This window comes from Corvus cornix, chromosome 14 (assembly GCF_000738735.6).
Source record: "Corvus cornix cornix isolate S_Up_H32 chromosome 14, ASM73873v5, whole genome shotgun sequence".
In the NCBI taxonomy this organism is placed as follows: domain Eukaryota; kingdom Metazoa; phylum Chordata; class Aves; order Passeriformes; family Corvidae; genus Corvus; species Corvus cornix.
The window spans coordinates 15,343,904-15,370,166 of NC_046344.1; the positions used below are offsets into that span (position 1 = coordinate 15,343,904).

At 52.5% G+C, this 26,263-nt stretch overlaps 2 protein-coding genes across 5 annotated transcripts in view; both read left to right on the forward strand.

Moving 5' to 3' along the window:
* The first annotated feature begins 9,081 nt into the window (after positions 1-9,081).
* NHLRC4 (NHL repeat containing 4) lies at positions 9,082-9,774 on the forward strand. Its single transcript, XM_010392554.3, has one exon. The coding sequence runs from the start codon at positions 9,094-9,096 to the stop codon at positions 9,772-9,774; it is 681 nt and encodes a 226-aa protein (XP_010390856.3). The 5' UTR covers positions 9,082-9,093.
* Positions 9,775-11,526: 1,752 nt separating this feature from the next.
* Positions 11,527-26,263, forward strand: part of PIGQ (phosphatidylinositol glycan anchor biosynthesis class Q) — a 38,360-nt gene continuing 23,623 nt past the window's right edge. Inside the window, exons 1-4 of one of the 4 annotated variants that reach the window (XM_010392092.4) lie at positions 11,527-11,594; positions 15,032-15,722; positions 21,351-21,482; positions 23,044-23,164. In XM_010392092.4, coding sequence (XP_010390394.1) covers positions 15,058-15,722; positions 21,351-21,482; positions 23,044-23,164 — 918 coding nt within the window. In that variant the 5' untranslated portion in view covers positions 11,527-11,594; positions 15,032-15,057. Of the gene's footprint in view, positions 11,595-11,880; positions 11,965-12,268; positions 14,266-15,031; positions 15,723-21,350; positions 21,483-23,043; positions 23,165-26,263 lie in introns of those variants that run through there. The other 3 variants (XM_039560069.1, XM_039560068.1, XM_019281746.3) reach the window with 3 other exon arrangements.

Sequence of the window (26,263 nt, forward strand, 5' to 3'; positions counted from 1 at the left end):
CCAATCAGCAGATGGAGGACCCAGCCAAATCCCTCCCCTGCCCTGATGAGGCAGCAGCTCCCCTGCTCCTGGGGCTGGGGGGATGTGGGGTCACAGCAGGTCCCTGGCACAGCCCAGAGCCCAGCAGCTCCTGGTCAATGGAGCTGCACAACTTTTATGGGTTTCTAACCCCAGGTGGGTACAGCTGCTCCTGCTCAAGTATTCCTTCTCCTCTGGCTTCAAGAGCAATGGAGAGCTCAGGGATTGGGAGGGAGGGAAGTTTCCTAATAAACAAACCCTAAGGGAAGGCTTATCTCAGGCAAGGCAGTGGAAGGAACCAGATTCCAAGGCTCCTTGTAAAAGAGGAGGTTGTTACACTTCCCATCCCATTGGCACAAGGATGTGGCCCCAGGGAAGCTGGGAGTGGAGGACACGGAGGGTGGGTTTGCTGCATCCCCAACCAGCTTTCCAGCCACTGGTTGTGAGCTCTGGCTGGATGCCCTGCCAGGGTCAACAGCAAGGGGAGACAGTGCAGGGACAAACCAGACACCCTGGGACACAGGGATGGGACCAGAGCTCCTGGGGAAGGGTGGCAGGATGTCATGTCAGGCTGCTCATTGTGAGCAGGGCAGCCCCGAGCATGAGGTGGGAACATCCCAGAGACCCCTGAAAATGCTGTGTCCCCAGATTTCCCTGGCTTGGTGGCAAAGGGCCAGGGACAAAATCTGGGGGTGGATCCCAAGGTGGAAGGGGACATTCACTGCAGAGGTACAGTCACCAGGAGTCCCAGGAGTCATCCACCTGCATGGAGGATGGCTGGGGCTGTGGTGGGCATCACCTCTTCCCACTGCACTCCAGCCTGGCAGGGAAACCATGGTCCAAGGGACAGAGCTGCAAACTCCCTTTGGTTTGCCCACAAGTAAAAGGTGTGGTGGAGCCAATGCCATGTCCAGAGTTGGGTGCTGCCAAGCACCAGCAGGGTGCTGGCTGTGACACCCAGAAATGGGGACACATTTGGTGCTGGGGGGAGTTCACCCCTTGCACACAGCAATGTGCAGCTGGGTGGGGGAGATCCAAGTGATTTGGCACCATGCAAATTCAGAGGCCGTGACAGAGATGACCAGGAGGGCGAGTGCTGAGGTGCCCCACCCCGCTGTGCCAGGGCATCCCAGGCCCCACCTACAGCTGGCTGGGGAGCTGGGCACTCACTCAGAGCTGTGGGCTCCCAGGTGGAACCAGCTGGGGACGAGAAGTGGTTCCTGCTCAGCACAACCAGTTTTCTCTTACCCCAACGTGGGCAGGCCGGAGCTCAGAGCAGTGGAAAGTTACCAAACGTGGGCTCAAGAAGGGCCAAGGTCGGCCAGGAGATTTCTGAGCAGACGTGTGAAGCTGCAAAGACAACCTGGAGCAGAATTGCTCCATCTCAGGCAGGAGGGAGGCAATGACCCAGCTTTGCAGCGGTGACAGGGCAACTTTAACTGTGAGCCGAGGGCAGGGAAAGATACCAGGCTGGGAGGACTCTGGAGCTGGGAAGACGAATCAGGAATTGACCCCAAAGGGGTCTCATCACTCCAGAGGGCCTGTCCCAACTCACCTTGCACTTCCCACCTGGGGAAAGGCTGGGAAGGTTTTCTTTCTGCCAAATGGCTGCACGTTGTGAGGTAGTTTCCCCATGACCTTAAGTAAGGAGTGGTGTTAGTCTTGGGAGCTCCAAGTAAGGTGTGCTGGGAGGTACTAACAGTGCCATGAGAACACCGTTCCCTTTGTCTCTTCCTCACCCCTCTTCTTAGCATTGTTCCTCCCTTTGCTTGGAAGCATTAGCACAGTAGGAGCAAGCAGGGGAGGCTGTGACTCCCCTCGAGGCACAAATGTTGCCCCCAGGGCTGGTAGCACAGCAGGGAAGCAGCACAGATGTGCTGAGACCTGGCAGGGGCTGATCTGCCAGGGCAATGCAGATCAGAGGGACAGCCCAGCTCTCACCCCAATTGCAGCTCCTGGGGAGGAACAGCAAGTCCTCCTGATCCTCCTGGGAGCTTTTCTGTGGGAGGAAGAGGAGCAGAGGCAGACAGAAGGCATCACTCCACACATTGCCGGTGGCTTATCTTGGATCCTCTGCTCCCAGCTGTTTGTGGAAGCAGCACTGCTGCTCCTCATCGCTCTCCCCACCACAACCACTGTGAGGGCATCTCTGCCTCGAGCCATCTTGCTGTGCCCTGGTGACTGTCCCCTGGCTCTGACAGGAGCACTGCTGCACTGCTGGAGTATTTCAAGTCCCACATGAACTTTTCAACCCCCGTCAGCCACAAGCACTGAAGTGCTGGGCAGTCCCTGAGACTGCAGCTCCAAAGCTGCTCCGGCAGCAGCTGTGTTCTCCACCCCCCCATAGCATGTAGCCAGTGCAGAGGAGTAGCTATCCCATCTTCTCAGCTTTAAATGAGCAAAAACAGTGCAAAAGGCTACAAAATTTCCCTGCTGCGTTTTCCCATCTGTTATTGCAATTGGAGGTTTCCTTTCCCTGCTCCTAGATGCCTCTGAATGGATTATTTCCCTGGGTATTTGCCCAGGGCAGAACCTTTCCAGCTTTGGAGCTGGATCAAAGGCCCACGGAGGGAAGCACTGAGGGTTTAGGTACTTAAAAGAGCTGGGGCGGGTGAGGGCAGTGCTCTGGATCTCACCAGGGCCGATCCTTCCAAAGGCAGCCAAGCTGAGCAGAGAGAAGGTTTCCCTCAGGCTTTGCAGGCTAAAGCAGGGTGAGATCCTGGCTGTGGCTGTTTGATCAGCTCCTGCCTTCCTGCCCACTTCCCTGCCTGGAAGGGGCCCATGCCTGCTCGGACTGGGGCAACACAGGAGATGCCAAGTGGTACCAGGGCACCACTGCTGCGTGTTCCCCACTGCTGCCTTGGGGTGCAGGAGAAGATGCTGAGGGTCGAATGGTTGAAAGAGAAGGATCAAACATTCCTGCAAGGCAGAAGCTTCCTGAAGACCCAGGAGCACCTGCACAGCTAGGTACTGTGCCTGGGCAGCCCTGGCTCCCCCACTGCAGGCAGCAGCTGCTGCAAAGCCAGAACACCCACATCGTTTTCCCAGATCTGGGGCTCAGGGAGTCAAAGCACTCAGCCCCTGTTATTTCCTCCCTGATTTTAGGTGCAGGGTACCCAAGGATGTTGACACTTTGTGGTTTGGGTGGGAAGTGGGAACAGAAATTGCAGGTGCAGGTGCTTCCTTGCCCACCTGTAGCCAGTGGCACACCAGCAGTGCCAGCCTGCACCCTTCCTCACCAGAGGAAGAGCTGGAGCAATCCCTCGTGGAAGACCAATTGGCTCAGTACCATCCATACAGGAATATTTCTGGCACATAGCTTTGCTCCAGTAACAGCCACGCCCCTGGGATTCTACAGAGCTCCTGGACATCCAGAGCCCTCCTCAGTGGGCTGAGCATGGAGCTGTGTTTGCAGAGAGCTTCTGTTTGTTTCCCACTTCCTGCATGGCCTTGGGATGCTGTTCCCTGCCAGGACAGGAGGGTGCTTTGCTTTCCTCCCACCACCCTTCCAGACCAGGTGGAGATGCCACGATGGGGCGGAGGGAGACAGCCTGGTGGGACCATTGCCCAGCTCCCACGGGGACAGGCTCGTGCCTGGGTCGGGTGGAGAAGGGGCGGCAATGGGGATGCTGCCACCAGGACAGGGATTCATCCACAGCGCTGTTCCTGGCATGAAAGAGGCTTTGTGGCAGTGCCCCGCTGTGCTTCACAGCTTCTGGCCCTTCCCAGCAGGCTCAACAGAGAGCTTGATGTCCTAAAGAGGATTAACTCCCTAATCCTCTTGTGAGCCTTGTGAGCAGGGAGGCTGTGCAGGAGGAGGGAGAAAGGGAGAAGCTGAGGTGTCAGCTGAGCCCATATCAGACCCTGGAGAATCTTTTCCATTGGTTAGCTAACCAGCAGAGGGGATTCCGGGATGTCCATGCAGGACCAGGTCAGTTTTAGGGACCAGAGTAGTTACAGCTTTCCTTTCTTGAGGGATTTCTGTGCTGCCTGAAGAGGAGCTGAGCTCTTGCTCTCACCTCCATGGAATAAAGTTTAGGAATCCCCCGCCCAGTCTCACCCTGCGTGGGGGATCAGACTCCAAGAGCTGTGTCCCGCAGTGTCCCCAGGTCCCTGCATATCCCCAGCTGGACACTGCAAGCACTCCATGGACAGTGGGGGAGTGCAGCCAGGACAGAGGCTCTGCTCTGCTTGGGGATCATGTTTTCTGTGTGTGGATGTGCAGTGCCTGCTCCAGCTTCCCACCGAAACCTCTTGCACAGTCCTGGGATCCGACTTTCCCTTGCGCACACGCACAGACACAGACAGGGTGCATTCCAGCTGTTTGATGATCAGTGCCAATCATTCCCGGTTCTTCGGACAGACGGGGCCGCCTGGTGTCCGCACGAAGCAATGACCAGCCCGTGTCCAGCCTGGCACCCGCTGCCACCCTTCTCCGTCCCCTCATCGCCCCTTCGGTCCCAGCAAACCACCACAGCCCTCGGCTGCAACTTTCTTGCGCTGACAGTGGTGTAGAGCAGGCTGGGGACTGCTGGGATTCTCGGGGCCGGAGTGCTCTGGTGTCCAGCAGGGTCCAGAGTGAGCTGGGGAATGCTGAAACCCTCGGGGCCGGAGTGCTCTGGTGTCCAGCAGGGTCCAGAGTAAGCTGGGGAATGCTGAAACCCTCGGGGCCGGAGTGCTTTGGTGTCCAGCAGGGTCCAGAGTAAGCTGGGGAATGCTGAAACCCTCGGGGCCGGAGTGCTTTGGTGTCCAGCAGGGTCCAGAGTGAGCTGGGGAATGCTGAAACCCTCGGGACCGGAGTGCTCTGGTGTCCAGCAGGGACTTGAGCCACAGGAGGGTTTTGTTGCACCACAACTGACACTGGACTGACACTGTGGACTTTCGGGTCCCCCCACACTCTCCCCAGTCACAGAGCTGTGCTCTAGGTGGGGAAATATTCTCAGTGGATGGATTTGAGTTGTTTTCCCACGAGCCTGTGACTTGGTAACTCCTCCTGTGGGATCTCCCGCTGGCTCCCTGCACACTCATAGTGTGCCAGGCAGGCACCGTGCCTGTCTCCCTGGGCACAGGGACTGGCAGAGACCCAGGGTTTGTGTGTTCCTTCTGGACACACAACCAAGAGCTGCTGCCCCGTGCCAGGGGAGGAAAAGCCACAAGGGGTGAAGTTTGCCACTTATACGTGCAAGGAATGTGCTCCAGGAAAGCCTGAACTGAACCCAACCTCTCTTTGGTTTGGCCCATCTCCAGCAGCAGCAGGCTGACCATGCCCATGTCCTTGAACCCTGCAGCTCCCGGTGCTGGCGTGGGCATGGGCTGTGCCAGGGCTCTGCCATGACACAGGCATCTCCTGGGGTCCGGGATGGCTTCCGAACAGGTTGTGACAGAGCCACGGTCCTGGAAAGGTGAACAGGAGCCCCAGGGCCAGGCTGTGTTTGTTTATCCTGGTGATGGAGCACACAACAGTGAAACAAAAGGTCAAACCCTGTTGCCCTGGGAGATGGTTTTTGAAGCTGCCTCCTGTCCTGCTGGGGCTCAGATGGAGCGGCCCCAGCGCTTGTCATGTCAAGTTATTTTTCTAATTTCGGCTGGTATTAGGTCTGAAGCAGGCACTGTGAGGTTCAGGGATACACTGATCCAGGACCAGAAGGGCCCTAAACACCTGGTGAGAAGAGCACCCAGCCCTGGGGCTTTGGAGGCAGATCCTCATCCCACAGCTCCTGCAGCCAGCCAGACTCCAACCTGCTTCCTTAGTCCTAAGGGAGGCACATGCGGCCCCTCCAAGCATCCAAAAAGGTGCCTGAGTCTGACCCAAACTTCACTTACATTTGGCCCATCTGAATAATGAACAGACACAAACTTCTTCACGACTTGGCCAGGTTTAAGGTGGGTGGTTTGAGCTCACTGTGGGCAGAAGTGGACAGGGCACTCTCAGGAAGCACTGTCAGGAGTCACTGCCAGGGAGGGAGGGCAGGTCCTGAGCAGCCCCTTGCAGGCTGCTCCTTGCTAACTCTGCTTTTACTCCTGACCCTCTTTGTTGGGGCAGAACTCATAAATGCCACCATCAACTCCAAGCACGGTTTTGTCCAGTTGTGGAGATCTTGGGTTGAGCAGCATGGACATGGAAAGGGGAGAAAGGGTTCCAGCAGTCCTGGCTGATCTGCCTCTTCTAGAGCTTCTCCATCACTGCATCTCAAAGCCTGACATGGCAAAATTCACCAGTCTTCTTTATGTAAGAGAGGAGACTGAGGCACACACCTGCACTGTGCTCAGGCTGGGGCACACAGGGAGGCAGTGATGAAGCTATGAGGAGCCCTGATTCACAGTGTGAGCATCCCTGTGCCCCCCCAGCAGCTGCCAAGAGTGAGGAGCAGCAAATCAGCCCTTTTGCCTCTACGTAAAAACCCCACATCACCCCTGCAGCTGGGTGCCTCCCTCTGGCTGGAGCAGGCAGGTGGGACACAGACTGATCCTGGGGGAAAGGCACCTTGTTTCTGGGCAGGAGACCAGCAGGGAGTAAAAACCGTGTGGATCAGCCCTTGTCTTGCTGCTTCTGGTTGTCAGCACAAGGAGCTGTGTTTACCCAGACTTGAGGGCAATCGCCCGTCACTAACAACACAACATCCCTCGGTCCCACTGCCCTGAGCCCGGCGAGGGAGCAGGACGGAGCCGGTGGGAGGGCAGCGCTGCCAGGGAAGGACAGGCAGCCCCCAGGACAGCAGGACTGAGGTACAGGATCTGTGGGGCTGGGCTCGTAGCCACAGGTGGTTGGCCTGAGCTGTGTGGGGGACAGTGTCAGAACCCTTTTCTGGGGCTTGGACCCCAAGCAGCTCAAACTAAGCTCAGGACACACCATCAAGGGTCTGATGGCAACTTTGGGTGTCCAGTGCCCAGGAAGCGAGGTAGATGCTCCTGGTGTGGCAGTTAGTACATTTCTCCCTGGCAGTGACTCAGTTTCCCCATCTGTAAAATCCAGTTTCTTGGATTGAGGACTCTGTCCAGCTCTGAAGAAGGACCCTGACAAGCAGTCCTGAGATGTGGAGGGCTTGTTTCCACCAAGCAGATCTCTGATGCTGGAGATATAAGGCTTAACCACCATGGGGAAGAAAAAAACACCATGGGGAGGAAAAAGCTGTTCCCAGGCCCCAAAACCAGCAGGAATCAGATTTCCATCTGTATTCTCTCATCCCCGCCATCATATATTTGCATTTAATAGCTCTGCAATTATTCAGGGATGGCTTTTAGATAGCTGTAGTGTTTGCACATGAGAAGGACTATTTGGCACCGTATGCCTTAGCTTTCTTCAGCTGTGGTCTGGGGAAATGTCACTTTTGTGAGCAGCATAGAGCACATGATCCAGGCAATCATGGGACATGGGGCAATAAAAGTGGAGTGATGGTTTGCAAACAACTCAAAACAGCCAAGTGTGCCCATTTTAATATTAATTATAATCACATTTAAAGCAAAGTGAAGCTGTGCCTCTCCAGGAGCTTTAATGAGGTCATATTTCTCTTAACATTTCCCTTGCCAGCTCCTGGCTGTGTGTTATAAGCCATACTCCAGCCAGGCCTGGGCAGGACACAGCAAAGCTGGGCTCCCATCGCTGCCTGGTTTTAAAACAGAGTGAGAGTGAGCAAAACAGGAATTTGGGTTCTCATGGTGGTTCTCATGTCTGAGAAAATGGTGAAGATTGAATCTATCTTTCAGAGCAGAACCTCCCCTTTTCTCCCTGACAAGTTGTTGGCTACTTCAGAGGTAACTTAATCAGCAGGTGCTGATCTCTGCTCCCTGTGACAGGGACAGGACCCAGGGAACAGCTGGAGCTGGGCCAGGGCAGGCTCAGGTTGGATATCAGGGAAAGGTTCTTCCCCCAGAGGCTGCTGGGCACTGCCCAGGCTCCCCAGGGAATGGGCACGGCCCCGAGGCTGCCAGAGCTCCAGGAGCGTTTGGACAGCGCTGCCAGGGATGCCCAGGGTGGGGTTGTTGGCGTGTCTGTGCAGGCCCAGGGGTTGGGCTCAATGATCCCTGTGGGTCCCTTCTGATTCAGGATATTCTGTGATTCTATGAAACTATTTGGATGGGAAAGGAGCTGCCATTAGCGAAGACATGCACTGGCCACGTGTGACATCTGACACATGTGGGAGTTGAGGAATGGTCACCCTGAGTGACTCAAATCTAATCATGGGTCGAGCTTGGTTTGGAGAGATGAGGCTCACAGAAAATAGGAGTAACAAGTGTTAAAGACCTGAAAGAAGCCACCATCTCAGGAACTGGAGGGGTTGAGGTCCCATTCAATATGTTCACACACAGGGCTCACCTTTACACATAAATCTTCGGGCCACATCTTACACCAGTTGAGCTGTTGGAGCTGTTGGACCTTTTTGCTGGCTCCTCCAGCTGCAAATCCATCTTGGTGACTCTTTCATTTCTGTGCCATAGTCCTTATTTGTCCTTATTTCATAATTAGCTGGCAATAAGGTGACATGGTCTCTCTGGCATGAAGTGAATCCAGACTAGCACCAATGCCTTGATCCCGGGTAGATAGCAAGCACCATAGCATGGCCCCAGAGATGGCAGCAGGCAGGGACAGTCATGGTCCTACTGCTTCCCCCAAACAGGGACAAGAGATTTGTCATGGACGACACTCTGGAGACCAGCCAGATAAAAGAGAAGCTGCTGAAAACCATCTACAGCCTCCAGCTGAAGTCATTTGCCACGCTGCAGTCAGCCAGCCCGCTGCTGCACAGCCAGCGTGGCATGGGCATGGTGACCCAGCACCAGGTCCACCAGCTGGCAGATAAGGCCAAAAGCCTGTGTGGAGATCTGGACAACATCAAGAACCTCCTCTGCTATTGCCAAGATGAGCTGGTCCAGCAGATTCCCAACCCCACTGGCAGCCGCTATGGAGGTGTCAGTGGAATCCATTGCTCCCCGGATGGCTCCATCTACGTGACAGCTGAGAGTGCTCCCTGGGTCCACGTCCTCAGCAGCACAGGCCACACACTGCGGCCCCTGCGCTGCCAGCAGACGGGCAAGGGAGGCAGCATTTTCTTGCCAGAAGATGTTACTGTGACTAGGATGGGAATGGTGGCTGTAGCTGACATGGTGAATGAAGCCATCTGGGTCTTCAACCCTCACACCAGCCTCTCCAAGGGGGAATGGATAAAGGTCAGGAAGGGTGGTTCCCCCAGGGGTATTGGAGTAGACTCCGTGGGCAAGATCCTGGTAGCAGACTATGCACAAGGCGAAGTGCACAGCTTTGCTCTGGACCATGCTTTCAGGACACTCAATGTCCGCTCTGTCCCCAACCTGCAGGGACCTCGCTACGTCAGTCCGGTGCCTGGTGGAGGCTTTGTGGTGAGCGAGGAGTGTGGAGACGTCAAGGTCTTCATGAGGAGCCGTAAGCTCCTCTGCTCCCTCAGCAGCAAATACGGACACCAGTTTGGCAACCCTGCTGGGGTCTGCGTGGACACGGATGGCAGCATCCTGGTGGCAGATGAGCAGCGCCGTACAGTCCACTTGTTCCCAGAGCATGGAGCTCCCATCTGCCTGGTGTCCACAGGGCTGCGGAGGCCCGCTGGCATGGCTTGCTCCTCCTCTGGGCACCTCTTCGTGGCAGACACAGTGGAGAATTGTGTCAAAGTCTTTAAGTACTGTGTGAGGTCCCCGTACAGACCCACCAATGCTAGGGCACCATGTGCTGGCCCCAATCAAACATCCAGATGGGGAGGGAGGGTGGTTGCCCTGCAGCCCTGCTGAGCTGTGGGTCTGTAGGTGGGCTGAGAGCTCCACTGCTCCCACAGATTCATGTCATAGAATCATGGAATCGTTTGGGTTGGGAGGGACTGTAAAGACCATCTCATTCCATCCCGTGCCATGGGCAGGGACACCTTCCACTAGACCATGTTGCTCCAAGCCCCGTCCAACACGGCCTTGGACACTTGCAAGGATGGGACATTGCCCCAGACCTGACTGCCTGATGGTCTCCAGCTTCTCCCAGGACTAGACCAGCTCTGGACCCACCGGAGTACCTAAAGGATGACCCAGCTACTCAGAATTGGCCTTGCATTGGTGCTTTGGCAAACTTGTTATCAGCACACCTTCTATTCCTTGTCTGTTTTCCAAAGCTAATATAAGTATTTCTCCTCTCTCCATATGATTTTGGTGTGCCATGGTCCCATCTTCCTGATGCCAGAGCATGACCGGAGGGGTAAGGCCATGCTGGAAGTCCATGTTCTATCACAGAATCATGGAATCACACAATGGTTTGGATTGGGTCCTTAAAGATCACCTAGATCTACACCCTGCCATGAGTAGGGACACTTTCCACTAGACCAGGTTGCTCCAAGCCCTGTCCAGCCTGGCATGATGACAACTGGTCCATACTAATTCATTCCCAGGCTAATTATTAGGGAGGGTTTTGCAATCAGAGAACAGCACACTGGGTCTGCAGCAGACTTCAGGAAAAGGGTAAGATGATGGTAACTCCTTCTGTGCTGCATTCCTGACCTCTACAGGGAAGCAACAACCACTGCATGGAGCAAATTCCATATGGAAACGTGGAACTCCTCACACTGCCCCGCGTCCTGCGGCTGGAGCTGCCTTGTTGTGCTCTGGAGAGGAGGGGTCAGAGCCACGTCCGCTGCCTTTATCGGCAGCGGCCAGGGGAAGGCGGGCAGGGTGTGCCGGCACAGGAACGGGCGTTTTCCTCTCCCCACTCCAGCCCTCCGTGTGGGCATGGCGCTCAACGACTCCCCGGTCTCTGCTGATATCCCAGACCCAAGTCACGCCTCTCATCCCACATGATCCCTGGAGAGGGTCTTGCTCCCTCCTGGCCCTGGAACAGGCACTGAACACAACAGACACCTCGTGGTGCCCTCCAAGACCCCTCTCCGTGCAGAGTGAGGCAGCAGCAGGGAGGGGGGCTGCATGGTCTGCAGGAATGGGGGGATGAGCCTGTCCCATCCCAGGAAGCTGAGCTCCCAGAAAACCAAATCTCCCCCAGCTTATTTCCAATTCTGTGGCATCCAACAACAAAAATAGCATCCCAAACCTTTTCTCTAGCCCACCCCAACTTCTGCACCTGCTCTCCCTTTCCATGTGGGGACCCCCTCATGCTGCCCAGCATCTTCCCAAGCTCGCTGACCCTGACCCACTGCTGGATCACAGGACAAAGCTCTTGGGCGCCTGTTGGCACCCGTGGGCCTCTGCTGGGCCAGGCATCCACTGAGGCAGTCAGGATGGGGGTCAAGACGCTCCCATCAGGACAGCTGAGCCCCCTGCTAGTGGGATGGGGGACAACAGGGTTCCCTGAGGAAAGGCGAGTCCTTGGACTTTGGGGATGAAGGACAGTGTGGTCTCCCATGGAAAGGTGAGTGCCTGGCCTGTGGGATGAGGGACAGCAGGGTCCTGTGAAGAGAGGTGAGACCTGGACTTTGGGGATGGGGGATCATGGACAGTGGCATCCCATGAGAAGAGCTGACAGCCTGGCCTGTGGAATGAGGGACTGCAGGGTCCCGGGAGAACAGCGGAGGCCCTCGGTTTTGGGAACAGACGACAACGGGGTCCTGTGAGGACAGGTGAGCCCCTGGCCTGTGGGGATGGAGCCAACAGCGTCCCGTGAGCACAGCCGAGCCCCTGGCCCCGCTCCAGGCCGGGCGGTGGCAGGGGAGGCGGGGGGCACTGCCGCTCCTTATCGCGCGGCTCAGGCGGCCCCGCCGCTCTCGGGGCCCGCGGGAAGGCGCCGGGACGAGCCCGGGGAGCGGCGCTGCCGGGAGCGGGGCCGGCGGGGCTCGACAGACCGGAGCGAGGAGCGGGGAGCGGGGAGCCGAGGCACAGCGGAACGCGGGCGGCGGGTGGCGGCGCCGGCCGGGCCCGTCCCGCTGCACGGCCCGGCCGCAGCGGCGTCTCCGAGCAACCGCGGGCGGAAGCGGCGGAGCGGAGCCGGCGGTAGGAGCGGAGCGGGCCGGGCCGGGCCGGGCCGGGCGCGGGGCCTGCGCGGGCACCGGGGAGGCCCCGGCGGGCCGGGGGCAGCGCCGGGCCCTTGCGACACTGAGGGGCTGGAGCGGGTCCAGAGAAGGGAGCAGAGCTGGGAAAGGGGCTGGAGCACCAGGAGCGGCTGAGGGAGCTGGGAAAGGGGCTCAGCCTGGAGCAAAGGAGGCTCAGGGGGGACCTTGTGGCTCTACACAACTCCCTGACAGGAGGGGACAGCCGGGGGGGGGGGGTCGGATTCAGGGAACAAGGGACAAGATAAGAGGAAATGTCTTTAAATTGTGCCAGGAGAGGTTTAGTTTGAACATAGATAGGATAGGTGTGGAAATTTCTTCACGAAAAGCATGGTCAGGCACTGTCACAGGCTGCCCAAGGCAGTGGTGGAATGCCAGCCCTGAAGTGTTCAAAAAGCCCTGTGGATGTGGCACCTGGGGACATGGTTTAGTGGCGATGGTGCTGCTGCTAGGGGAATGACTGGACTCAATGTTCTCCGAGGGCTTTTCCAACCTTTACAGTTCCATGGTTCTATGATTCTTTATATCCTGGCCCTAATCCCCCTACAAGTGGGATGCTCAGGTGTGGATTTGCTGTCGGATCAGTCCCCCTTGACACCGTGTGGCCCCAGGACAGCCTCTGGGGTGAGACCATGGCCACATCCCACCGTTCACCTTTGCTTTTCTAACAAAAATTCTGGAATTAATCAGTCCTGGGGTCCTGTATTCATTTTTTTGGTTGCATTAACACATTTTAGGTGGCGTTTATTTTGTTGGTTTTGGTGACCTTGAGATCATTGCATTGATGCTCTCAGGGAAAGATGGATGTTTTCAGAAGAAATAGGTGGATCTGGAAGATTTTAGGCGCTTGATGAGCAGGCACTGCATGAGCATTGGTGGGATTTTTCTGTTAAAATTAGCAGCAGTGAAACAGTTGACTGTGATGACATTTGATGTTTCAATCAGTCTATTGAAATGAGTGAGGTGGATGCACGACAAGTCATGGATTTGGGAATACGAGACACATTAACATAACAATAGTTGATCAGCTGGTTTTCAACTGTCAAGATATTTTGTACAGCCTGAAAATCATATCAGAGTCTTCTCTGCCATGTCTCCAGCATCCAAAGGGCAGATCATTTGACCTGAGCTATAGCTAGGGTAGTTGGGTGCATGAAACTATGTTAATTTAAAAAGTTGGGGAAGGTGTAAGAGGAAAAACTCGCAAACTAAAGAAGATAAGGGTGAGAAGTGTTTCTGTTCCATGAGAAGTTTTCCCAGAGGATTGTGGCTATCTTTAAAAACAATCTCAGTGAAAAATAAATGTGTGTATGAAGAGTCAGTTGACAGTTCCTCTCTGAAATTTCCAGTGGATGGACAGACCTTTAAGGACAGCTGTGCACAGACACTGAGAGTCCTTCACAGCAATACTTGCAACAACTGTCCCTCCTTCAGTAGGAAAAACATCACAGAGGCTGCCTTTGATGTTTTGGCTTGGACTGAATTTTCCCTTTTACTGCAAAACTGCAAAGTACATCCCAAGGCTTCCCTCTCCTGAGGGATTTTGTTGGCAGTGTGGTGCTGGTAGCCCAGTGTTTGCAGGTGCTGAAAGCACCCAGCACTGGCCCTCACTGCCCCAGAGATCCTCCAGTCCCCAGCAAGATCTGGAGGCCACAGAGGGACTTCATTTCTCCCTCTCTGACCTGAGGGATAACCTCAGAGACCTGGAGTCTGTGAGGAAGCAGGATCTCAGAAGAATCATGGAATCATGGCATGGTTTGGCATGGAAAGGACCTTGCAGACCATCTCATTCCACCCCCTGCCATGGGCAGGGACACCTTCCACTATCCCAGCTTGCTCCAAGCCCCTTCCAACCTGATCCTGAACACTTCCAGGGATGGGGAGTCCACAACTCCCCAGTTTACCCCACTATAACCCCAGAGGTTAATCACTCCCTATAGCTGCTGCTCCATCCCTCCATGCTGTAGGAAATTGCCAGGTGCTGAGCTTTACTGGCTCAGCTCTCCTGTACTAAGGGAGAGGAAAACAAAGCCACCAGGCCCTTCCTGCTGCGCATCCTCCCTCTGTGTTGTAAATACCCTCTGTGTTCCCTTTCCAGCTGACTGGGTCCCTCGCAGAGGAGCAGCCTCGGGGGCCTGCGGAGTTCTCACATCCCTAACAAAGCACTGAAGGACAGGAAAGGACAACGGGCGCCGGATGCCGCCTGTTCTGCGCCAGCGCCCTCCTTACTGCAATTATATCCCTGGTAGAAACCTCCACCTTATTTAAAGAGACACTGTCAACTGCCTCAAAGCTCCTTTTTGGAAAAGTCTCCCAAGGCCATTGAGATGTGTTCTTAATGATGGGAGAAAAGCACTGGAGATAAAGAGCACTGATAAAGCAGAGATGCTTCTCCTCTTTTAGACTGTTGAATCTAATGAATTAAAACTATTTCAGTTAATCACTGTAGTCTCTTCTGACAAAATTATCATCTCAGTTTCCAGATGAGGGGAAGAGCTGAGCGATGTGATCAAGATTGCTCAGTGAGTTTGCCACAGAGCAGAGCTCTGGGCTGTGAGGTGATAAAGCAGACTATAGCATGAACCAGTGTTTGACTGTTGGTAGCAGCAGGAAATACTCCCCAGAGGCACCATGGTGTGCTGTGATGTAGTCCCTTCTCTAGGAAGTGCTCCAGCACGTCCAGTGTGGGATCCAAGATCTAAGGCTAGGTGAATTCCTGATCTTGGCTGGTCTGATGGGCTGTGCTTATCCAGGTACCACCACAAAAAACCCCTCCAGGACTGGAGAAGGGCTTTACTGGGAAACTCCAGGCTTACCTTCAAAGACTGCGGATCATCAGGAACCTCCTGAATGTGTGTGTGGCTGTTGGCTGTCACTAACATCATTACTCAAGTGGTTGGGCTTAGTGTTTTCAAACATGCTTAGTTCTCCTCTCCAGTGGCTTTGGCCAGCTCACATTTTCCTTGCATTTACTCCCCATCCTCAAGTTTAATTTCTGTGTTTATTGGCAGGTGTATGTCCCTCCAGGGTCACTGTCATGGTACTGAAGGTGTTCTTTCCGTCGTGCTGCTCCTCGGCAGACAGCGGCATTTTGATCGGCCGCTGGATCTCGGAGCAGAACTCTGCTGTCATCCTTGCTGTGGTGCACTTCCCCTTCATTCCTGTCCAGGTGAAGCAGTACCTCGGGGAAGTTCAGCGTGTGACTAAAGTCAGTGTTTCTGTGCTTGGCTCATGGAGCAACAGCAAACAGGAGAAAGAAGATAGTCTGAGTGAGTTCCTGGAAGACCTTGGGACCATATTTTGCCATGAGCCATGGATTCAAATAAGCAAAGAGGGAGACAGCAAATTCTGGAGCTGTTCTACCCTTCAGAAAAACTCTAAGAACCCTCAGGAGGAAGAAATCATCTTGGTGTACTATGACCAGCGCAAAGTCATGCTTTCCCATCTGCACCCCCCTTTGGACACAGCTGGCCAGAGGGCAGAGGATGCCTCAAAGCTCTCGGCCATCTTTGACACAGTGGCCAGGAGCCGGGTCCTGTTCATGACCGACAGGTACGACGAGGGGCCCATCAAGCTGACCCACTGGCAGTCGGATGGGGTGGAGGCCAGTATCATCGTGGAGCTGATGAAGCAGGCCTCCGTGCCTGCCTGCATGCTGCTGACATTCCTGCTCTCACTGCTCTCTGGGATCTGCAGGAGCAGGTAGGTGATGTGACATCACCCAGCTTGTTTCACCTGGAAATGTAATTCGTGTTTAGGCATTGCTGGACTACTGCTCAACCCCAGTGAGAAATGTGATTCGAAGTTGTTCTGTTGGAACAGGCTGCTGCAAGAGGTCCTGCTGGAGTCTGGGGAGCTCCACTGAAAACACAATGCCACAGCCTCCCTCAGAGCTCTTTGTGGAGCTGGGAGGTTTTCTGAGGAGGTATTAATGTCCTTCCCATTTGCAGCAGGGATAGTTCAGCCGTGCTTCAGTTTCATCACAGCTGAAACAGTGGATTTCTGGCTGTTCTGTGGCTGACAGAATGACATGAGGCTCTCCTTAATGGCTCAATAGCTGAGGACTCCCTTCTCCCTGTTTGCTGTGAGTCCTTCTGCAACTGTGAAACATCAGCAAATACTGTTTCTAATCTGTCCTCTGTCCAAGAGACTGTGGTGCTGCAACCTTGGCACTTTATGGAAGTTTAGAGGGATTGCTGGTCAGCCTGAATCCTTGGTGAAATCCTGTTCTCACAACTGTGAGCCTGAATAGGGTGCTCCAAATGTAACACGTGGCAAGTGCTTGGACTGGAAACTAATTCTGAGCAGATTCGAAGGGGAGAAAATTAGAATCATGGAATCATTTACCTTGAAAAAGCCCTCTAAAATCATCAAGTCCAACCATTAACCCAGCACTGCCAAGGCCAGCACTAACCCAGGTTTCCAAGTGCCACATGTTTTTTGAATGCTTGCAGGGATGGTGACTCCACCACTGCCCTGGTCAGGCTGCCTGGAGAGGTTGTGACAGAGAGGGGGGTGGAGTTCTGGTTCTAAGCTGCAAGGGGACACTGGAATTGATGAAATTTTGATAACAGCTACTACTGTATTCATGGATAGATCGTCTCGAGTACAGCCTAAGGGAATGGAGGTTTTTAACAGGTTTCCAATTGTGTGATATGGTTGTAAAAGAATTACAGTGAAACTCTTCCCATGCAAAGATTTTCTGAGCAGTTGGGTTACACATTTTGGTACACAAAGGGAAAACTGTCCAGTTTTGGACTATTGGAAGAGATTTAGGTTCAGACCCAAACCTAATATCATCAAGGACCCCTGTGTCCTGGGACTGCTCTGTAGATACTGTGTGTTACTGGTTCTTAATGGTGACTAAGTCACAACTTTGTGGTCGGGCAGAAGATTTGGAGTCAGCTCCAAAGGTCATTTTTCTGTCTGTGTGCCACGTCCAACAGATAGGATGATTCTTTTCTGCACAGGCACTTGGTCTCACTTGATCCTACCTCGTCTGGTGCCAGGACTGAGGCCAGGCTTGGAGTCAGGTTAAGCCCAAGCCTTGCAGACATCCAGGAGGCTGCAGTCTAAGCCTAGGGTGGGAGCTCAAGCTCAGCTGGCAGGTTGGGCCCAGATAGCTGCTACCCAGCTTCTCAGGAATTCTGACTTCATCTTTTCCTAGGGCCAGGATGGATGTTTTGAGGTAGAGCAGCAGCCAGCTGTACCTGCCAGCAGGCAGAATGCAAGACTTGCTGTGCATAAACCTACGCTGAGCCTGTCTGTAGCCTTGGGAGGCAGAGCTTTCTCTCTCCTTTGTTTTATTCACCCACAGTATCAGCTTTGTATTTACTTACCTTACTCGTGTTTTAAAACATCAATCTTGGAGAGCAGAGGTTAGTACCTGGCTTTATAACTAGTCTCCTGCTTGACCTTGTAAGTCATTCAGAGGAATTTGGTTCCATTTTGCACGTGATGTGTGGTACAACCCCCTTCATGCCAACATACTCGAGGCAGGGAGGGTTCAAGATGTCATGTGCAGGTGTCCTTCCAGTCCCCTCCTCCCCATGCTGGGACAGAACATCCCACAAAATAAGATTTACTGAGTTCTTTCTCCTTCAGGTCACAGGACTTCTTTCTTTCCCTGTTTTTTTGTGATGTTAAGGGATAGTCAGCTTTGAAAGGCCAAAGAAAGAGATCAGCAATGTCCTCTCAGGCTGCAGAGGCTTGGGGATTTTTGGAAATGCCCCTGTTGTGTATTTGCACGGGAGAAGCAGGGCAGCAGTGTTGGAAATCTCAGGGAGAGAGTTGCTGCCATCCCTCCAAGCTCAGCCAGCGCTCCCAAGTCCTGCACATCCCGAATTAAGGCATTTCTTCAGCACCACCGTGTACTAAGGGGTTGCCATTGCAATTCTGCCTCAAAGGGACTTGAGGGCAGCATTCCATTATCCCTGAAGGTCTCTGCTCTTGGGGACATTAGGGTGTTTTAGTCTTGAGGCAATAAATTCTGTGTGCTTCTTTTAAAAGACGTCTGTTTATAAGCACCTCCAATTCCTCATCCAAAGGGAGGCACTGTTCCTGCAGTTTCTAGCAAGGAGCAAGAAAACACTCAGGAGTTCTGGTTAATGGAGCTTAATATTTGCATGTAATCCAGATTCGGAAAGATTGATTTTCATCTGATGGCTGAAAAATCCCCTCTCACTCTTGGGGAAAAAACTGAATTGGAAAATCAAGACTTACTCATGGAGGCTATGTTAATTTAGTGCTAAAATTCCATATATTTGGAAATACCCCAAAGATCTCCTGCTGCTTAAATAATGCAATGACACAACATCACTGGATTTTGTTGGGTTTTTTTTATCTGGTTGGTTTTCCATTGAAGTTCTGAAAATTGTTCTATAAACCGTGTGGTAAACAAGTGGGAGTATTTCTGGCAATGCACAGTCGATGTGCAAAGGGGTAGGAGACCACGCACGGAATATTTTTTGCTTTCTTCCTCAGTCCTCCCAGAGAGGAGAGTTCCCATAGCACATCTTGCAGCTGCTCTATTGAGCTTTTTGCAGTATGTTTGTATTTTTATTTCAATAAGTATGTGGATGTATTTCCTTTCCAAAGAAAGTATGTGAGTGGAATAGAGGTTGTGCTTGTGGTGGTGAGTGAAAAGAGAGTCAGTTGTAGCACAGACAAGGACACCCTTCTGATGTGGTTTTGGGCCCGTGGTGTCCAGCTGAGGAGCTGAACCATTGCAGGCTGCAGTGGGTGCACAATGTTGTGGTGCTCTGGGGATGAGACTGCTTTGGGAATCATTCCCACCTGTGCAAGACATTCCCCAGGCAGACAACAGCAGCCTGTCCTTTCCCTTGACCAGGGGTGTCAGATTGGGGGTGACCCAGGGGTGTCAGATTGGGGGTGACCCAGGGGCTGGCTGCCTCCAGCTTGAGGAGCAGCCGTGGATGGTGAGAGACACTTGCTGCTGAGAGAGGGTGTGACTGTCACCCAGTGAGTGTGTAGTCTAGCACAGGGCCCCAGAGCTGCTGCTTTCTGCCTGAGCTGACAGGGTCTGGCAGCTGGTGTTTGACCCATAATTCTTCACCTTCAGCCATCTGTACATAATCCCACAGGTAGAGCATTTCTCCTTCCCCTTCTTTGCATTTCAAGTGCAATTCTCTGCTCTAGTCAAGTTTTGCCACACCAGAGTTTGTAACCACTGGGCTGGGGTATAATTGGAAGGGAAAACTCGTCTGCTCTTGTGTCTGGGTGAATCTGTGAGCCCAGGTGTGTGTGATCAGTGGCCAGAGCAGTCACCCCCCTCTCCCTCCCCTGCACGGTGCTCTTTTCTCTACCGCCTCAGCTCCCTCCTCCTGACAAGTCAGCTGAGGAACAGTGCATTCACTTGTCTCCAAGGTGGGAGGCTGTAGCGAAGAGCTGAGTAACTTGGAGACCTCAAATTAAGAATGATTCACAGTACACTGCGTGTGTTTCAAACCCAATGTGTCTGAAATTTGAATGGGGAGGGAGGGGGAAGGGGGGACTTCAACACTCTGGTCCTTAAGCTGACAAACTGTGCACGAAGCAGGGTGCACAGAAGGATGTGGGGAGGAAGGGGACAGCAGCCCCAGGGAACTGAGCAGGGTTTGGAGGACCTGTACCCTTGTGGTTGGTGTGAATTGTATAAATGGCGGTGGGCACCCCAGTGTGCCCGTCCTGTGTCCTGTGTCCTGGAGGCATCCGCTGCTGGCGTGCTCCGGGTGAAATCCATGGAAGGCACGCACAGTTTGCAGGGACATCCATCTCCAGGCCATGCTCAGTAATGATCCAAGCAGCTGGGCAATTGCCAAAGTGAAGCAGGATACAAGGAATGATGGTAGTGTGTGAAATGAATGTAACCTGAAAGACCGTGCCAAAGCAGCGCAGGAGAGTAGGTGAAGTGACTAAAAATGACTGTGGATTCCTGGGCCTGTAATAAAAAACAGTGAAACACTGTGAAAATAGTGCAACAGCTGCACTGGCTACAGTGCAGTGTACAGGAGAGAAGTGATCCAAATTATGTCCCCATCAGAATTTATCCCCCAAACCAAAGCTGGTGCCATGTGTTGCTGTGGTTTCCGTGACCAGCCTGCACCCAGTGCTGTGTCATTTCAGCCTGCACAAACCACCAACAGTCCTTGCTTTATAGGTTGTGTGGTAATAAAAGTAACTCCCCAGAATAATTGATCATCATTTAGTACTTTTCTTCTGAGTCATAAGAAAAGAACCGTGTGACTGTTTCCTCCCCTACAAGCCTAATGTGGATGTTAACTTTGAAACCTAATTTAATGCTAAATGTTATGTTATCTACATAATGCTGGTCACTGCAAGGCAGTGGAGAGAAGGTAGAAGTGAAGACCCTGGAAAAGGAATTTGGAAGTAATAAAGGAAAAAAAAAAGAAGAGAAGGATCAAGTGGAAGAAAAAAGAAAAGAGGGGGAAAAAGGAACATAAACTGCATGGAGGGCACAGCTGTTTGTTATACCAGGGTCACACCACATAGAGACTTGTGATCACCTCTGCTCTGGAGCCAGGCTGGGAGAGCTGGGGGTGTTCACCTGGACAAGAGAAGGCTCCAGGGACACCTCAGAGCCCCTTGCAGGGCCTAAAGGGGCTCCAGGAGAGCTGCAGAGGGACTGGGGACAAGGCATGGAGGGACAGGACACAGGGAATGGCTTCCCAGTGCCAGAGGGCAGGGCTGGATGGGATATGGGGAAGGAATTGTTCCCTGGGAGGGTGGGCAGGCCCTGGCACAGGGTGCCCAGAGCAGCTGTGGCTGCCCCTGGATCCCTGGCAGTGTCCAAGGCCAGGCTGGACATTGGGGCTTGGAGCATCCTGGGCTAGTGGAAGGTGTCCCTGCCCATGGCAGGGGGTGGAATGGGATGAGCTTTAAGGTTCCTTCCAACCCAAACCATTCCATGATCTGTGATGAGTAACGCTGGGCTTTGTGCAGCGGTTACGCTGTGTTGTGTTGTTGCACTGAACACACAACTTGACTCTGCCCTCCTCGAGACTGGAGGATTGTGCCAGCCTAGTGATGTATCCAAAAACCGAGGCTGGAATCAGGATTGCCTTGTGGCTTCCTTGGAAGCATGAGACACGTGGTTTGACAGAGTGCAAATGAGAGCTTGGCTTGTCTGCATGTCTTGGTCTGGCAAGGCTGCCTTAATTCTGTTAACCTTTCAGAGAGTCATTAACATCTAATCACCAACTCTGGTTGCACAACCTTAACTTTACACTGACTGTTTTGCATGGATTTTGGATGCTGGCCTGCCTGCTGCATGGCAAAGGCAAGAGGAGACATTCCCATGTGTTTCTGCAGGGTGCTGAAGTTTTGGCCTTTGTCTTTCTTGTGGAGCAAACTCTCAACTTGTGAGCAGCTGGGACATCGCCTGCAGCACCTCCAGGTCATCAGCAGCACCAAGAAGGCTCAAAGCCAAAATCACCTGATGAGGTATGGAGTACATGTAAAGTTAGGTGTGTCTTGGCTCTATTCCTGTCTCCTGTGGGGAACCCAAACTGTGGATCCCATGCCTGGACAGCACTAGGTCCTCACTGCACCCTATCATGTTGCTCTACTCCCTGCTAGTTTGCACATCTTTACTCTGCACTCTATTTGTATGCATATATATTTGTATCTTTATATGTTAATTATGCTTTTTGCCAGATACCTGCCTTTATCCCTAGCCTGGGAAAGGCAGCTGGGATATTGCACCCCAAAAACTTGTACTGCACCCATGTGTGAGTGCTTTGCTGTCACTACTCCCACAGGCTCATTGCTTCACATGTGCTGCTGTCAACCACTGCCATCCATCAGTGTTCAGTGGCACTTTCCATAAGAGCAGAAAGGTTTAAATGCTCCCCTCTTTCACCCACTCTTTTGGGGGAGCTTTTTGTGCAGAAACTGCAGACCAGAGACTCCACTTACACTGTTAGAACAGTAACAAAGTGTAAGAGAAAAAGCAAACATGCAGCACAGTGAGAGGAACAGAGCAGAGATCTGAGACAGATATTGGATACCCTACGGCTCTTCCACCGCCAGTCTTGTTCTGTGTGGTTCTCTGATCCTGCAGTAATAGACTCCCAGGGAACACTTAAAATAGATTAGCAGATTTGAAGGCCAAAAGTAACTGTGATTGTTTAATCTGATTTCCTGAATAACTCGCGTCATGGAATTCCATTCAGAAACTCAAGCAAGGAAGGGGGAGCTCAGCAGCCCTTCTGGGTTTGTGTATGACCCCAAAACCACTGTTTATGGCCTTGCCTCAGAAAGCCATCTGATCTCAGTGTGGGTGCACCAAGTGCTGGTGCCCTCAGGACTGGTAATTGGTAAATCCCCCTGAGTGGGTATGTACCTTTCTGTCTAACATTCCTCTTTGTGGCTTCAATCCCCTCTTTGCTCCCTGCTAAGAAAGCTTTTGTGGTGTGGCAGGTTCTGAGCAGCTCCATGTTTAGAATCATGGAATCACAGAATATCCTGAGCTGGAAGGGACCCACGGGGATCATCCAGTCCAGCTCCCAGCCCTGCACAGACACGCCAACAACCCCACCCTGGGCATCCCTGGCAGCGCTGTCCAAACGCTCCTGGAGCTCTGGCAGCCTCGGGGCCGTGCCCATTCCCTGGGGAGCCTGGGCAGTGCCCAGCACCCTCTGGGGGAAGAGTCTTTTCCTAATATCCAACCTGACCCTGCCCTGGCCCAGCTCCAGCCACTCCCTGGGTCCTGTCCCTGTCACAGATCAGAGCTGCTCCTCAGGAGGAAGCTGTAAACAGCTGTGAGGTCTCCCCTCAGTCTTCCCCTCTCCAGGCTGAACAAACCTGTCCTGTGCTTGGCCACAGAATGAGCAGCACACCAGTGGACGTGAAAAGATTCTGCAATTGTTCCTCTTCAGTGAGTTGTCCTGGTGTCCCTGGGACATTAAAGGTGCTACATAAGCAAAGCCAACAACTGTCATTGAAACATTAAGCACTGCCCTTCCTTTTTCTCTCGCTCTGTTTCTCTCTACCCTGCCTGCAGGAAAGCCAACATCTTTGTCTCTCTGCTGATTGATGTGGCCCTGGGGATACTGCTGATTTCGTGGCTGTACAGGAAGAACCGCATTGGTCACCTTGCTGACACTCTCATCCCTGTGGCTGATGTAAGTGGCCAAATCTGATCCCCTTTCACCTGCTCTGGGCACTGCCCAGCTCTCGATGCCTGGGGTGGTTGTAAGGAGGCAATGCCTCACACACAAGGGTTTCAGAGAGACCTGTGTGAAGTCATGCAAATTAGGTCTTCTCAAGAACAGTGAAATCTTCAAATCAAGCCTGTTGGGGCTGCTCAAAAGAAACTCAGCTCTGCTTTGCATGTGCTGTGAATAGTAATTAGATGTTTATGGGAGGGCTCCTCCAGCTCCTAAAGGAACAATTATGGCTTGGACAGAGCTCTGCAGCTGCAGGTTGGGTGGTTATGGAGGCACAGTGCTTTTATTTTTTTCCAGAGTCAACAGAAAGTGTCCTCAGGTTGTTGCTATATGAATTGTGGTGGAAAAAAGCCATAACCTGGGTTGAATCTGATTAACTGCTGGAAAGTCAAACATGATAAGCAGTGTAGCTGTGCTTGTAAAGGAGTTTCGTGGGGAAGTCCAAAGGCTTTGCTGGTCAGGGTACAAACACCTGAAATCCTGCCTAAGAGCTCTGGGGTATGGATGCTAAACTAGGAAAACTTGCTGTGTCTTGTGATTTTCTTAAACATAACTCCTCTTGCCCACTGAGATCCCTCAACATCAGCAGAAATTCACGGATAGCAAGTATGACTCACACTGTCCTGCTCTTCTGTGGTTCATTTTAGGTGCAGAGCTCCAGTATATCTGTTTAGTGGCAGTAAGGAACATATAATGTACTTCAGAGGCTGGAGACCAGACCACTAATCTGAGGTCAGCTCTGTTTTAAGAGCTTCTGTGTCTTGGGAATACATGTGCAACCAGTTTTGAGCCCTGCCATGCAGCTGCACAGCCTAATCCTTTCTCTGCCCAGTTTGCTTTCATTTCTGAATGGGTCTTTCCATTGGTTTCTTTCTAGCAGCTGGAGAATGTCTTCTCTCTGCTCTTTCTCCAACTTCTTGGCTGGGAAGAATTTAAATCTGATCAGAGAATTCCAGCAGCAGTTTATTTTTCCTATTTATGCCACATTTCCTGGGAAGAGCACACATTTCCCTTGACAATGATCTTCTTGGTCCATGTCTAGCTTCTTAATGATTACAAGGTCTCTGATCATTCTTGTACATGCTGGACTTTCAGAAAGCAGGTATGGAGTGTCCAGCATAGCTGTGGATCAGGATTATTGCTGGTTTTCTTACCGTTCATAGTCAAACTTTTAAGGACAGCATGTTCTAAGGATTGCTGCAGACACTACTCAGCAGCAGTGGTGGGTAGGAAGAACCACATTTGTTGCAGGACACTTGCTCTTGGTTTTGAGCTCTACACTGCAAATATTCCTCTAAGCCTTATTCCTACATCTTTTCCCTTACAGATATTTCAGCTGGAGAAGTCTGAGTTCTTTAGAGCTTTCCCTTTGGGATTACTGCAAGTGCCCAGCTCTCAGAAATCTGATTTCTTAACAAGTCTGCAGGGAAGTGGCTTTGGCTGCATTCCTGGTTGCACAGGTGGCTCTGGGAGGGATTCCATCTGCCCAGTGTCTTTGGCAGATGGACGCTCTCCGTGCTCAAGGTGTGTCCAACCCCAGCACCTGTCCTGGCCAGGCTTGCTTGTGAGGGTTGCTTGTTTGTTCCTCTTTCAGTAATTTAGCTCATCTGTCACTCAGCTTTTGCCTCATAGTGTCAGCTGTCTTCAGCAAGTCTCCTCCAAGTGTGGACTGTTAGCTGGCTATCACCAGGAGCTGTTTGTTTTCTTTCCTGGAAGTGCTGACTCCTCCGTGTCTGGGGGGGCTGATAGCCGGTCAGTGCCTTTCTTCCTTGTTTTTCCAGGCTTATCAGTTCAGGCCACTCACAACTCTTCTTTTTTCCAGCCTTACTTTCTTCTTTCAGTCATAAGAGATTGTGGACATAAAATCGTTTGGAGTCCTTTTACTGCCTTTGCTGGGCATTGATTTATATTCATTATGTGCAGGCCTTAAAAAAGGCAGATCTGAGTGATCCCAAAATATACCAATGACTTCAGCATGTGGTGTGCAAGCCAGCACCACTTCTTTTCCAGTATGACAGCAAAATCTCCCCTCAGCCATTCAGCAGTAGGTTTCCTCTCTGCTGCTGAGTGTCCATCTGGTCTGCATTATTCCCATCACTGGGCTTTCTCAAGTGCTTGTGTGTTGCCAAGTTCAGTAACTCAGCATTCCCTGTGTGCAGAGAGCTCCTGTTCCTTCCCTAACGCTCTCCTGCTTTGAGCTGTGCCCAGATCTGCTGATGGCATTGACCCTACACCTCTGTGTCTGTTGGTAAATAAAACATGGGATATCTCATTTCTCCCAGAGGGTGCTGGGCACTGCCCAGGCTCCCCAGGGAATGGGCACGGCCCCGAGGCTGCCAGAGCTCCAGGAGCATTTGGAGAATGCTCTCAGGGTTGCCCAGGGTGGGATTGTTGGGGTGTCTGTGCAAGGACTTTGATGATCCTGATGGGTCCCTTCCCACTCAGGATATTCCGTGTTACTATTATAGTAAGATTGTTACATATAATAAAGCCATATACATAACCTCACTTTAACCTTACTGATTTTAATATTGACAGGCTAACCTTATATAACACATAACCTTATTGGTTTGATTGATTGATTTTAACATTGACAAAATCCCAGCTGTGTGGGGCCTGGATACAGTGCTCGGGTTTTTTCCACCCAACATCTCTCTGGAAGGAAGCAGTGCAGGTGGGTTATTTTGACTCTCAGCACTGCCAGGGTCACAAGCTCAGCCTGCTGCCAAGCTGTGTTCCCTGGCCATCCCTTGTCATCCCCTGATAAAATGGACCTCAAATCAGCACGTGGCTGGCAATTGTTGATGCTGCACAAGACATCACTGAGTGCAGCTCCCACTTTCCCAGCGTGCTGTGCTGGCTGTAATAACAAGTTGCTTTTGTCACTCAGTGAGGCAGATGTGATTCAGAGACACCCAGGGAGTAACTGGCAAGGAGCTGTTAGGAAGGACTGATTTTTGAAGCAGGCTTTCAAATCCAAAAATGGAAAACTTGAATAATCTTCCCTCTGTGGGTGCCCTCACAACTCCTACCTTCCTCCTTCCTCTTGATCCC